Raw genomic sequence first — 14,965 nt, 5'->3', positions numbered from 1 at the left:
TCAAAATAATTGAAGCTTTAAAGACTGAATTTGAAATTGACAAATGTTTAGCCATTTGTTTTTGTCGAATCAGGAACTAAATATTAAGGCTTTTTTTTCAACCCTTTTTTATTACTTAACTTTTTTTTTATCCTTTCACATATTGTTGATGTAGTATTGGACTTAGTAATTTGTTTCTTTTAGCTTGGTTTTGGGTTCTTGTAGTGTCAAGAAAACATTCAGGGTGTCTGGGTTAATGTTTAATTTGGTAAAATAAAATATGATTTTATTGATTTGAAATAATTAAATCTTTAAAGATCAAATTTGAAATTAAAACAAATGTTCAACTCTTTTTTTTGCCAAACCAGGGACTAAAGTGAAGAAGTGGATGGCATGTGTAACACGCATGCTAGCATGTGAAAGAGGTCAATGCATTGTTGTGGAATGTGCAACTTTCTTCGGGATCCAATGGTGGCCTTCTTTGTTATTGTTGGAATTGTCTTGATAGAGACTTCCTCATGAGGTTGTGTGTGACAATGACCCGAGTCCAGTGTGACTTCAATTATCCATTCTTCTTTCCTTTCCTCTCCTCCCTCTTTTCCTTTTGATCTTCTCAGTTTTTGTGTCTAGCCCTCTCTAAATTAGCATAGTGGCATGTCAATTTTTATCAAATTTGATCGTAATTTTTTAATTGCTATTTTTAGTAACAATTACAATTCAGTTTTGTAAAATTAATGCTTGATAAACCAGTAAATGTTGTTTGAAATCATAAACACACAAGACAATGCAAGGTGAAAGAGATAATATATAAAAATAATAATGAAAATGCAACATAAAAGGAAGACATAATCAATTGTTGATTGCAATGATTACCTGTTATGTTTTTTTTATTTTTTTGATCATTTAAAATTTTTTTAGCCACTTTACTCTTTTTTTCAATCTCATCCTTTCATATTAAGTTGATTTATGATTGAACTTGATGATTTGTTTTTGTTGGCTTGATATAGAGTTCTCTTGATGTCAATAATAAGTTTAGATGTAGATTTATTGCTCAATTTAGTAAAATAAAATTTAATTTTATTGATTCAAAACAATCAAAACTTTAAAGATCAAATTTGAAACTAGAATAAATATTCAACCCCTTTTTTCTCCATTATGCATGGAGCACATTTTCCTTTTATTTTAGTCCATAAAGTTTTTGTTTTGTTTTTGGTCCTTTTTTCTTAAGGTTTTCACATTTTTTAAAATCATTTTGTTAACATTTTAATCCTTAGATTTAAGTGATTAGAAGGAGGGTCTGTAAAATAGAAAAGGAGATATGAGGTTAGTTGATTACTTATAATCCAACCACCAAGAACGCTTCTTATTTTTTCTATCAACGAGTTTGATTTAGCAAGAGAAGTTCCATTATAGTGTTTTTAACCCCATATCTTGGCATAAAAGGTAGATCAAGCTGACACGACCAAAAGATTGATGTCTTTTTCAAAGTGTAGGAGTGTCGAAGTAATAAATAACCCGGCAAGACCGGGGTCGAACCACAGGGAGGTTAATTGTATAAATTATAGTTAACAGCAACAAAATAACAACAACAACAACAATAATAATAATAATAATAATAAAGAGGAGGAAGAAGAAGTTGATGAGAACTTTGAGATGCAAGATTAATGTAAGGATTAAACAATGATAACAACAAATGTCAAGGTTAGAGGATCCACTAATGGTATTTCAAACAAGTACAGTATAAACTCTTATTATTCAATTGGAAACCACACATAAGGAGGTTCCAATCAGATTATAAATTGTTAACATGATTACATTAGTTATCTTATTCGAATAATGCTAATACTTGTAAATGTTGTCAGGCATTCATGATTATAACTTATGTTAACAACAAATCAAGTTCCTTTCATAGCTCAGGTGTCGGTTATACCATACAGTATGGGCTATGAAAGTGCTAAGTATTTGTTGTACCAAGTGTTATACAACATAAATCTAGATTAACCATTTAACAAGCAAAGTATTAAAAGTGAACAAGATAACAAATATAAAGCATGTTAGTATCCAACATTAAGGTCCATGTTAAGTTTATATTATACTTATTCTTACACCATTAGTGTACCATTTTCACCTTGACATAATTAACTTAGCTAAACATAATGAAAGAGAGAAACATAAATAAACAAGGAAAGGAAACGAAGAGCATATGCAAGAAATTAATATAAGCAAAACTTAAGCATTACAAAATATAAAAAGAGAGCAAGAGCAAGAGCAAGAGCATGATCTTGATCTGAACACCAAGATGTCTAAATACATGGCAAATACCTCCTTTTATAGGCCAAAATTCGGAACTATTGATTTGTTGACTAATTGATGAATGGGTGGCCACATCTTGACTTGGTGACAATTCTTATCTTCTTGTCTGCCAAAAAGGTCATTGATAACATCATAATTTGAACAGACTTCAATCATGAAAGTTCTATGAAATTGTCTCATCTTTCTAAGGTAAAACTTTGAGATCATTTGGACTTCTAGAACTCGCGATATGGGCTGAACACTGAACAGTGTCTGGGCTGCAGGACAGATTCGGACTTCTTCGTTGTTGCTACAATTTGGACTTGAAAACAGCCTTGTTAAATCTTGGGCTCCTCATGAACGTTGTAGGCCTATGTCTTACCTTTCCATCCATATAAAGTAGACCTAAATCCAAGATCTACAGCTCCAGATATGACCCGATTACCGAACAATGTACAAAAACTTGAACTGCACCAACATCTCTTTTCTAAGTTTGGCCATCTCTTTGTCCTTTCAATTTCAGTACTTCAACTCATCAATCAATTCTTTCATTTATGTGATAGGCCTGCATTTAAGATGAACATTTACCATAAATTAAAGGTATCTTATATTATTAGATATGTTATTATAAAACATGTTTTAGTTAAGGAGTTATTGATACTTTAAGTGCAAAATGATGATATAAAACCTTGATAAAAATGCACTTTTAAGTACTAATCACAAGCCTTCAGATGTTTTTTTGAATTAGGTTAGTTTTTTAATTTTTGGAGATTGATTTTAGCTTATTAATAGGTTTATTAGGGTGTCTAAGATTTTTTTTAGGTTTTCTTGGTGAGAAAAGGGTTAAAAATAGGTTTTGTTTGTTAAATGGGTTAAAACCTGACTTTCTGGCTACCTTGGTGGTCAATGATCATATTAGAAGGCAACGTGTTATCTGCCAATATACACGACACATAATGTAACAACCCAAAATTTTTATAACACTTTTGAAATATATATATATATATATGAAGTCTTTACCTCACTGGACTATAATAAATTTATTGGTTGATCTGTCTAATGAACTTAATACACATTGTGAATAACCCGCAAGAATTTGTTTTATACTAGGAATTTCTCATGTCGTGGCTTTATCGTAATGGTAATGTATCCTGCAAAACTCATTATCGATGTTAGCTTTTAATTTTCAACTCAACAGGTATTCAAATCATATTAATGAAACAAATCATTAACCACATTTGCATTTTATTTCATTATGATTAAAAGTATATTCATGCATAAACTAGATCTTTTAATCTCAGCCTTTCCAATATTTCACCCTTTAAATCTCTCGTCCAGGGTCTTTCATTCATCACAAAATAAACCATTTAATCCTACAAGACAATTGCATCATCTACTTAAAAATGACATTATCTACAAGAATACTAACAAAAAGAGTTATTCCTTTAAATTTCATCTCTCCATTTTTGTCGTTTAAAATGCTTGACTTTAGGATATCATCCCAATAATTTCATAACATTTCAAGTCAAACATGTTAATATCGTTGTTCTATGATTACCTTATATAATTACACAACTATTTAAGCTTCAACAAGTTTACTTGTTACTAAATTTCATATAGTTGTTACATAGTTAATTTCTAACTTTGATAGTTCATTTACCATGAAATTAAAATTATCATAACAAATTTTTCCTTACACAAACAATATCCTAGCAGTTCATGTCATGTTTACATTGAATAGAACAATTGGCAACCATTAGCCATATATAGTCATCGCCACTACTAATAGAATTTCTTTTCACTATTATAATTGTCATCAAATCCATACACATGTCAACAATCATACAACCCCACTTTTGACATAAATTATATTACAAAAAACAACTAATATGATATTCTATAATTATACAATAAATGGTTCTCATATTGTATCTATTATATTTTATCAAAATAATTTGAAATACAATATACATGCATTATTAATACCCTCAGTTATACCGTATCCCAAAAGTCAATGAATTTTTTTTATTATAATTTCTAATCCAACTTTTGAACCATACCATTATACCTTTTGTCATGAAAGCCATCTTCCATTTCACCACTTGGATTTATTAGTTTAACCTTCATTCTAAAAATATTAGTACTATTGAAGAAAAATCATAAATTTGATTTGAAGGGATTATTAAAAACTATAAGTACTTGGGTCATGCAAGTTTAATATTATGTATATTATTATTTTTATTATTATTAAAGGAGATTGACCCTAGAAACTCTCCAAACCCAAGTTACATGGATCTGGCAAGGGTGTCAATTCCAAGTTACTTGGGTGTCGCTATGGCGCCAGGCCCAAGTAACGTGGGTCTTGGGCGACCAGACCCTAGAAATTTGGGTTTGACAAGACCGCACTTCAGGAGATAAGGTCTGGTAAGAATATCACACCTAAGTTACTTGAGTCTGGAAGGGGATGTTATACTCAAGGAATGTAAGTCTTTTTATTATTATTATTGTTATTATTATTAAATTTGAAAAAAACAATTATTACTATTGAAGAAAAACCATAAATTTGATTTGAGGGGTAAAATTAAAAACTATATAAACTTGGGGTTAGACATGTTTAATATTATTATTTTCATTATTATTAATATTATTAATAAATTTTTAAAAAATATTATTACTGGTGAAAAAAAAACATAGATTTGATTTGAAGGGTAAGATTAAAAATTATTATTATTATTAATTAGGCTCTTGGGTCTAGCATTTTAGTCAAGCCCAAGGCTTTTGAGTCTGACATGACCGCTAAATTTAAGTTATCTGGACCTTGCGAACTGTTAAGTCTAACTTGAATATTAAAACGTTCACAAATCTAACTTTCAACTGACATTATAATAACAATTTATATCTTTTATGAATTGACCCACAATAACATGCAATCCATCTATCTAGTTTATGACTAATTTTTTATTTTTTATTTCAATTTCTGTTTTCATTTGGGATATAGAAGGCAACACAAGACCATAAAAACTTACTTGGTCTTACAAGACCTCCATTGAGGAGTTCATTGATTTTTATTTTACAATACTTAAGTAATTCTTAATTGATTTAAATATGTCATTTTAGTCATCAAAACCCTTTTGATAGAGTAACTAGAGTATATAATGTTTTATGTTCCTAAAAGTATATGAAAGATTAAAAAAAAATTATTTTCAAATAATTCTTGAAATTGTTCGGTCAGAAATTTTATATCTTTTTTATTTTTTATAATATGTGTAAAATATAATGTTTTCTGTTCCTAAAAGTCTTTGAAAGATTAGAACAAATTTTATTTTCAAATAATTCTTGAAATTGTTTGGTCAGAAATTTTATATTTTCTTTATTTTTTTTATAATATACTTATTTTAATGAGTGTAAATGTTTTTTTTGGATACAAAAATTGATTTGTAACTTGACATGTTCCTAAAGATCCAATCCAATAAATAAATCTCATAAAAAAATAACAACAAATAAATAAATAGCCAGACCGAGATGTTAGCTTTATTTCCACGCTGTCGTTCTGACTCTCAAAAGAAGCGTGGAGGTGTTTTCCCTCACTGCCTCACCCCCTCCTTTATTAGTTCTCACCGCTTTTTACTTGCCCTTTCCCTCTCCAATTTTGAACCCACAATCGCTGCCATACAAGTGAGAACCGAAAAGAAAGCAAGAAAATCAAAAGCAAAACGCACATCACAGGCTCACCGCCGAAACGTACAAGATGTTCGGCTTCTTTAGAGGAAGCGCCGACTCCTCTCCCCAGTCATCCTACTCTCAGTCGTCTTCTTCCTCTATGTCGCCGTCTCCGTCGGCTCCTCCTGTCACCGGACCAGCTAGGCCGATCCGACTTGTTTACTGCGATGAGAAAGGGAAGTTTCGGATGGATCCAGAAGCAGTGGCTACTCTCCAGCTTGTTAAGGAACCAATCGGTGTCGTTTCAGTCTGTGGTCGCGCTCGACAGGGAAAAAGCTTTATTTTGAATCAGGTAAGGGAATTGATTCTGGTTGGTTTATGCTGTTTGGTTGGTTGAAGATTGGGACTTTTAGGATTGTAATATGTTTAGGGATTTAATTGGAATGTAGTTAGGGTTTGGGTTGTGGAAAAGTTCAAAATTACAAAATGCAGTATTTGCGACAGATGTTATGCACAATTCCTTTACCTAATATGTACACTAGTAGATTTATCAATGAATGTCTATTGGAATTTTGTTTGTTGAAGCTTATTTTAGAGTTATTTGTTATGGCATTCCATTTCTGCAACTGACCTCATGTGTCAGTTATTAACTAAGAGGTGGACTTGTGTATTGTAGCTTATTGGCAGGAGTAGTGGATTTCAAGTAGCATCCACTCATCGGCCATGTACAAAAGGACTTTGGTTGTGGAGTGCACCGTTAAAGAGAACTGCCCTTGATGGAACTCAGTACAATCTCTTACTGTTAGACAGTGAAGGAATAGATGCTTATGATCAAACAGTAAGCGTATTTACTTTATCAGGATGAACTGATGATTGTTGTGCTTGTTTTATGTTTTAGCAGTTCAAGAATTGATGAAATGGCTAGTAATGAATTTTATTAATTGAAGAATTTGTTCTGTGATTCCTTCTTATTTATAATTTACACCATATCCTTTTTATATTCCCACACAGCTGCTCTTTTGGATTATGCAGTAATTGTTCAATTATTCATATTCTTGTGTTTTGTCAGCATGTTAACTTAATCTATCATAAGTAAATTTCTTCTTTGACAGGGAACATACAGCACTCAGATATTCTCCTTAGCTGTCCTTCTATCTAGTATGTTCATTTACAATCAGGTAAGGGAAACTTATTCTGAGACCTTGGTCTTTTTTATTAACGTTTCTTGCTTGTTTGTAGTTGATGTTTCTTGAAAAATCCTTTTCATCATGTTATAATGCATTTCTGACATTCATGATTAATCTTCACTGTTCATATTGTCTCCTCTCTCCCTCTTTTCACTGTACTTTTATTCATTTTCCTATTTATGCTCTTCTATTTAGATGGGTGGTATAGATGAAGCAGCACTTGATCGACTCTCCCTTGTCACTCAAATGACAAAACATATTCGTGTTAGAGCTTCTGGTGGAAGAAGTTCAGCTTCTGAACTCGGGCAGTTCTCCCCAATTTTTGTTTGGCTTCTAAGGGTATTATTTTCCTGTTTTGTTTTGGAACATTAACTTTTTAATTTTACATAAAACCCTCAAAATGGTTTTCCTGATTACCTTGCAGGATTTTTATCTGGATTTAGTTGAGGATAATAGGAGAATAACACCCCGTGACTATCTAGAGCTTGCTCTAAGGTCAGTTCAGGGAAATGGAAAAGATATAGCTGCTAAAAATGAGGTAAAAGTTAGTTTTTTTCTAACTGCATGTTTAACTTAGTGACACAGACTCTTTTGCAAAGGAGTCTCTATTTTGTCAGATATTTGGACAGGGTTTTTTGAGATATCCTTTTTCTTAGCTTATCTTACCTGAGTTGTGCTGGATTTTTTTTTCTTTTTATGTTAAGAGGAGCTAATTATGCATTGGTAATGGTCATAGATTCGGGACTCAATTCGAGCTCTGTTTCCAGACAGAGAATGCTTCCCTCTTGTGCGGCCTTTGAACAATGAAAATGATCTCCAGCATATGGATCAAATTTCGGTTAGTACCTTATGTGGTATACATGCTTCTTCCCTCATACACGAGCACACGCATTCTTATGTTTCTTACTGATGGACTGTGTGAACTTAAGCCCTTGTTTCTTATGCAGTTGGATAAACTAAGGCCTGAATTTAGAGCTGGGCTGGATGCATTGACAAAATTTGTTTTCGAGAGAACAAGGCCCAAGCAAATTGGCGCCACTGTAATGACAGGCCCAGTCCTTGTTGGTATTACAGAATCTTATCTAGAGGCTCTCAATAATGGTGCAGTACCAACAATATCTTCCTCATGGCAGGTATGCATCCTGCTTGGAACTCTTTTATCCTTTTGAAATCAAGAAAGTTAATATAGCAGATGGCTGCTTGGATTCCTAGTCATCCCTCCCAACATTTTCTTCAATCATTCAGTGTACTCCTCTACAAACTGGTTCTAATCAGCATTGGGTACTGCAATAGTCCACATGTAACCTTCAAATATTCAATAGATTTCTTTAACCTATATGCTACTTTTTTTGGGTATCAGTATCAAGGTGGACAATTGTTTTCCCCAGGAAAATGAAATTAGATTGATTTACTTGTTTTACATATCTAAAACTCAATTTCGATGAATCAGTCTACTCATGCATGGACCTATATTATTTGAAAAAAAAAGTGTTTTATTTTGTTAACTCTATCATTATATATGATCTTGGATTATTAGTTATTCTCTGAAAGCATAAATTATGCTACATCTAAGGCCATCAATGTACTGAACAATGTTTTATATGAAAGTGTTTGTAATGATTTTTTTTTTAAATTATTCGATTACTAAACTGGTGTGAAGAATTTGGTAATTTCTAGTTGAATTTGGAGCAATATATAAGCATTTACAAAAAGCCAACTGAATTTGCAAAGAAACCAAACTGCCATTTCTTCTTCCATGCTCCTTGCAGTTTATAGTCTTTCCTTTTAATATCTCAAGTCCCAGAAAACAGAGGCAGAAGTGACAGCTAAAGTGTTGGCTGTGTGCGAAAGCACCAACATATGTAATTTTCTAAAGAGTAGGAGTTCCATGGTTCTTATTATTTATTGATATTATTATTGTTTACCGATATGGAAACAATATCTATATAGGTAAATGGGTCTAAGAATTTAAATATTCAAGAATACTTGTGCCTCATATATTCTTAAGGATCTTGCTTCTTTGTTGTCATCTTCAAGAAGTTGTGAATTGGAACAGGAAAAGGTCAATGGTTTTTTATCGAACACAATTTGAATATGATAAGAGACAGATTCAACATATGGTTTGAATTTGTGATAGTGCAATTTTAATCAAACTATTGGGGGGAGAAAGATCTTGGTTTATTCTAACTCATAAAAATAACCAGATTGTATTAGCTGATAGATCCTGGATCCACATGCAGAATCGCGAACACACGTAAATATACACGATTCAAATTGTTTGTAACAAACTAATATAAAATGGACAAATGGGATAAACAATAACTTTTACTCTTGAAAAACTCCTATTTTTTTTTTTCAAAAAGCAGGTGCAGTGATAATTTTCTTTTTTCTTTTTTCTTCATCTCTAGTAATGTTGTGTTTCAGAGTGTTGAAGAAGCTGAGTGTAGGCGAGCATATGACGCTGCCACAGAAATTTATATGTCGAGTTTTGACCGTTCGAAGCCAACTGAGGAAGTAAGTGATGCTCATCCCCTACCTATTTGGTGATTTCTATCATATTCTAAGTCTGGCAACTGTAGGTTGTTTTGAGAGAATCACATGAAGAAGCTGTTAAAAAATCACTGGCTGCATTTAATGCTGCCGCTGTGGGGATTGGTTCAGCAAGGAAGAAATATGAAGAGCTTCTCCAAAAATTCTCCAGAAGAGCATTTGAGGTAATGAATATATTAAGAATGCTACAGTGAAATATTTAATCTAGCCTTGTATGATGGGTTATTGTATTCAGCCTTTTGTTTTAAAGGTGCTTAACTGCTTGTAACTGGAAAGTGTAGAGTAGATGATGAAAAAATTTAGAAAGTTAAGCAAAACAACATGGAAAGGACATAAGAAACCAATTTCTTCAAATGACATCAACTTAGGCTATATGTTGGATTACTCAAGGGCATGAGGTGTAGGCCTTGAATCACTTCTATAATTTTATTTTATTTTAGTTTCTGAGAGTTAACTGGTCAAACTTAATGCAGTTAGAAGATTCATATCATATGAGGCAAAACCACATTACTAGAAATATTTATTGGTGACTTGATAACTTCTAATTAGATTTTCAATTGTTTTCTCTCTGTTCTAATAATCTAAAATTCTTAAACATTACAAAAAATATGCTACAAATTATTAGCTTGTCCTTATTTAAAATCCATTTATAGTAGATGTTTATATTCTTATATATTTCCACTAGGCAGATATAATCTTCATTATGGTGCTGATATTTATGTGTCCGGGTGGCTGGTTGGTGGTTTTTTGCCACACAGATACCTATGTGGATATGTACAAAAAAAGGGCCATGCTGCTATAGGAACTAGCTTTAGCGCTCCTATGAGACATTAAGCTTCTCTTTATGTGCCCATTTTGCAAGCATGTGTATTTCCTGTACAATGCCTAAATTGGTGACATAAAAGTGTGATAGCTTTGCTTAGAGAATTTTGAATCACCAGGATGAGTGAGAGTAAAATCTAAAATTTGAACTTTCTAGCCATAAACTATTAAGGTTACACACAGAAACCATGTAAACATTGCCTCATGGTCATACACAACGAAGAGACCAAACAAGCTAAAACATTTATCAAAGAGAAAAATAGCTATTGAACTTTTTTTCCTTTTGCATGTGCTCTAGGGTTGGGACAATTCCTAGGGTTTTGGTGGGTTTTATCTAATTGATGGCAGGGAAAATAGTTAAAAATTGTGTAGATCATATGGTTGCCAAATTACTAAAGTTGTGATTCTAGTTACCTTCTGGTTAAAGCAGATGGTAGATTCTTTTCCATAAAAAAGGAGGTAGATTTTGTATAGGATTACTTGTTCCGTGTTTGCGCACGTGCGTGTGGATTAAATATGGCTTCTGATGCAGGATTACAAGAGGAATGCATTTATGGAGGCAGACTTGAGATGTTCAAACACTATACAAAACATGGAAAAGAGACTGAGAACAGTCTGTCATGCTTCTGATGCCAATGTTGATAACGTTGTGAAAGTAAGCATTTTTTTCAGTTGTATTATCAATTATAAGCTACCGGGGCATCCAAGTTTTGTTACTTGGACTCTACTTCTCTCTGTCTCTCATTATAAGTTCTAATGATATGTCTGAGTTTGTTAGATGCCTCAAGGTGAACAAGGTTTTTATTTGAAAGGTGGACATAATTGGTAAAATTAGAGAATGAAATTGCTTTCAATAGTTTTTAATGGGTCAATACAAGGTCTGGGTTAGTAGATGAATCCTTTTCATTTGTTCTTTCCTCTTTCAACTTTTCTGAAATTTTTAGAACTCTTATAGCTGTAAATCAGTGTGCATATAGAGATGTGCTATCCAGATGAGTCTGTCATTGAGATCTTGGGCCTACAGATGTGATTATTTGTCCGTGTGATCAAGCCTGTGCCATCAAGGTAGATGCAGTATGAGTCTCTCAATTCCTCCTGCCAGCACTCGCTGGGAAACTTATTTGAGATGGTTCTTGTCTCTAAATGAACTGGTTTCATGGAATTATACTTTCTGATTTATTAAGATGTTGCTGAGAGAATTGTCAATGTGGAGTAGCTGGGGGAAACAAAATAGGAATTTTAGCATATGCTTTTTAGTATTACTGTGATATTCAATGATTAACTTGCCAAAGAAGCCAAGCTAGAAGAGCTATGATAGATTCATGCTTGAGCTGTCATTTGCACTTGTAAATGTGTTTGTCATTGTCAAAAAGTTATTTAGTTACATTGGGGCCCTATTATGTATGGATAAAAAGAATATTGCCATAGAGATGAGGCGAGTTGCATTTCCCCTGCCTGAGGGACTTTGTTAGAAATGCACTTAAAAATGATTTTCCAGATTCAAGTTGTGGTTTATTGCATTATATTGTGATTGAACTGGTTTGTGAATGTCATGCAGGTCCTTGATGGTCTTTTATCTGAATATGAAACATCATGTCATGGTCCAGGGAAATGGCAGAAATTAGCGATGTTCCTACAACAAAGGTCTGTATATTTCTCTCCCTTTTGGTTGTTTATAAGGCTGCACTTTTTTATTGAAAAAGGAAAACTCTTTTGTTCCCCAGTTTGGAAGGTCCAATACTTGACCTTGCAAAACGGCTAAATGATAAAATTGGATCCGAGAAGAGTTCTCTTGTGCTGAGATGTCGCTCAATAGAGGATAAAATGGCGTTACTTCACAAGCAACTAGAAGCTAGTGAGAAAGATAAGTCTGAATATATGAAGCGATATGATGAAGCTATTAATGAAAAGAAGAAGCTTGCTGATGATTATATGAGGCGCATAAATGATTTACAAAGTAATCGTAGTTCATTGGATGAGAGGTGTTCTAACTTGGTGAAAACATTGGATACTGCCAAGCAAGAAACATCCAACTGGAAAAGAAAACATGATCAGGTGTTATCAAAGCAGAAAGCTGATGAAGAGCAAGCAGCTTCAGAGATTGCAATTCTCAAGTCTCGGAGCAGCGCTGCTGAAGCAAGGTTGGCTGCTTCTCATGAACAAACCAGGTCAGCTGAAGAAGAGGCAGCAGAGTGGAAACGGAAGTATGACATTGCTGTAAGAGAGACAAAAGCCGCTTTAGAGAAAGCGTCGAATGTGCAAGGAAGAATTAATAAAGAAACACAACTGAGGGAAGATGCACTGCGGGAAGAATTTTCTGGCCGTTTGGTTGTGAAGGTAATTGTTTCTGACACAGGCATTTGTGCTTGTACATACAAAGCTCATTGTCATGTCTTTTATTTCAATGAATGAACATAACCAGAAGAAAAGTTAATAATTTCTATATCAATGGATATGCAGGAAGATGAAATAAAGGAGAAGAATAGGAAGATAGAGCATGCAGAGCAGTGTTTGACAACCTTAAACATGGAGCTAAAGGTATGTTTCTTGGAACACCTGATTGTAACCCCCCTGGCGCAAAAAATGCACTTGTGCATGCACTTTGGGTGAAATTAAACATCAACCAAAACCTTATGGTGGTAACAATTTGCACACATGCATGGACGGCAATTTAACTGTAAGAAGTCCCTTTTGCAGGCTGCCGAGTCAAAAATGAAGAGTTATGATACTGAAATATCCTCCCTGAAGCTTGAAATCAAAGAGTTGGCTGAGAGACTGGAGACTGCAAATGCTAAGGCCCAAACTTATGAGAGAGAAGCTAGGATTCTGGAACAAGAGAAGATCCATCTGGAGCAAAGGTACCGATCTGAGTTTGAGAGGTTTGCAGAAGTCCAGGAAAGGTGTAATCATGCTGAAAAAGAATGTAAGAGGGCTACAGAATTAGCTGATAAAGCTAGGACTGATGCAGTATCTGCACAAAAGGAAAAAAATGAGTTTCAGAAATTGGCAATGGAAAGATTAGCCCAAATTGAGAGGGCTCAGAGGCATACTGAAAGCTTGGATAGACAGAAAAATGATCTGGCTGGTGAACTTGAAAGTGTTCGTGTGTCGGAGATGGATGCTGTCTTGAAAGTTGCATTGCTAGAAGCTAGAGTTGAAGAAAGGGAAAAAGAAATAGAGTCACTTCTGAAATCAAACAATGTGGAGAGGGCTAGTACAGTTAAAGCACTTCAAGATCTTCTGGATGATGAACGGAAAGCCCACAGTGTTGCAAATAAAAGAGCTGAAGACTTCTCTCTTCAGTTGGAAGTAGCACGGGCTAAACTTGATTCCCTTCAACAGGAGTTTACTTCAGTTCGTCTGAATGAGTCAGCATTGGATGGCAAGCTTAAGGCTGCTTCCCATGGAAAACGAATTAGAACAGAAGATGTCGAAATGGGTGTAGGATCTGTTCAAGACACAGGCACAGATGACAGAAGAGTAAAGAAGAGGTCGAGGAGTACAACCAGCCCCGTAATGCTCACACAACCAGAAGATGGTGGTTCAGTGTTCAAGGGCAATGAGGATAATCAAAGTCAGCGATCGGACCAGGAAGATTATAGAAAGTTCACTATCCAGGAACTAAAGCAGGAACTTACAAAACATAATTATGGAGCTGAGATCCTCAAGTTGCGAAGTCACAACAAGAAAGACATCCTTGCATTATATGAGAAATATGTTCTCCAGAAGTCATGAGGGTTCCATCATAGACGTGTAGAGATGGTCTGTGAGTCTACTGGGAGTGTTAATGAGTAGATCAGTGTGAGAATAAAGATTATTTTAGGTTCTAAATGGTCTGGTTATCTGTAGATTCTCCTAGTATCAGTTCCAGCTAGCAAGGTAGAAAAATCATTCTGGTGTAACTACAGGATTTGTTCATCATGCTGCTTTGAGGGTGAGTTTTTTTTTTCCCGTAGTTAAATCTAATCCCCTGTAAGAAATATTTATTCGAGTTTGCGATCGATAGTTGGGGTTCCTTGACAGCTTGTATGCATGCAGCCCCTGTTGCTCATTTAACTCTAGGATATAAGATTATCGAGTGAACTTCATTACGATTTTTGTTTAGTTTTGATGTTCTTAAGTTTACATGTGTGTGTAGGAAACATGTTTTTTAATGGGGATTTTAACGTCTTGTTGGTGATGGTTTCCATTTTACCGATTCTCTCTTCTTTTCCTTTTTTTGGTTGTGTGAAAAAAGTAAGAAATTCTGTATGAATTTGGCTGGAAATGATTTCAAAGTCTTGCAAAATTCTCTCCATATAATTTCTTATAAGGGTTTTTTAGGCCAATCCGATCACTGCAGTTTGCTGGTTCAAGGTTGTAAAATCGGAGTCGTTAAGTATTAGCAGTTGTTGCAGTTGTGCTGCTATCCAACATGTTTCTCCAACATCATTGGAAGCCATCATGATACCATGGCCTATCTGTTCTTAATTTAT

The 14,965-nt window shown here is 34.0% G+C and overlaps 1 protein-coding gene across 1 annotated transcript; it reads left to right on the top strand.

The window, feature by feature from the left end:
- Positions 1–5,829: 5,829 nt before the first annotated feature.
- On the top strand, positions 5,830–14,684 carry LOC18103075 (uncharacterized). The gene is made up of 14 exons (XM_024581068.2): positions 5,830–6,283; positions 6,608–6,769; positions 7,044–7,109; positions 7,314–7,457; positions 7,543–7,656; positions 7,855–7,956; positions 8,066–8,251; positions 9,543–9,632; positions 9,698–9,832; positions 11,023–11,145; positions 12,049–12,134; positions 12,215–12,827; positions 12,951–13,028; positions 13,188–14,684. The coding sequence occupies exons 1-14, from the start codon at positions 6,020–6,022 to the stop codon at positions 14,223–14,225; spliced, it is 3,201 nt and encodes a 1,066-aa protein (XP_024436836.2). The 5' UTR covers positions 5,830–6,019; the 3' UTR covers positions 14,226–14,684.
- Positions 14,685–14,965: the final 281 nt, after the last annotated feature.

This window comes from Populus trichocarpa, chromosome 11, assembly GCF_000002775.5.
Source record: "Populus trichocarpa isolate Nisqually-1 chromosome 11, P.trichocarpa_v4.1, whole genome shotgun sequence".
NCBI lineage: Eukaryota > Viridiplantae > Streptophyta > Magnoliopsida > Malpighiales > Salicaceae > Populus > Populus trichocarpa.
Note: the sequence above shows the minus strand (reverse complement) of the source record. Positions and strands in the feature narration are given on the sequence as shown.

Bases quoted from the DNA above. Each gene is read 5' to 3' on its own strand.
- LOC18103075 (XM_024581068.2), top strand. From the start codon at position 6,020: ATGTTCGGCTTCTTTAGAGGAAGCGCCGACTCCTCTCCCCAGTCATCC. The intron at 6,770-7,043 runs GTAAGCGTATTT...CTTCTTTGACAG, and splicing joins TAGATGCTTATGATCAAACA to GGAACATACAGCACTCAGAT. The intron at 9,633-9,697 runs GTAAGTGATGCT...TGGCAACTGTAG, and splicing joins GTTCGAAGCCAACTGAGGAA to GTTGTTTTGAGAGAATCACA.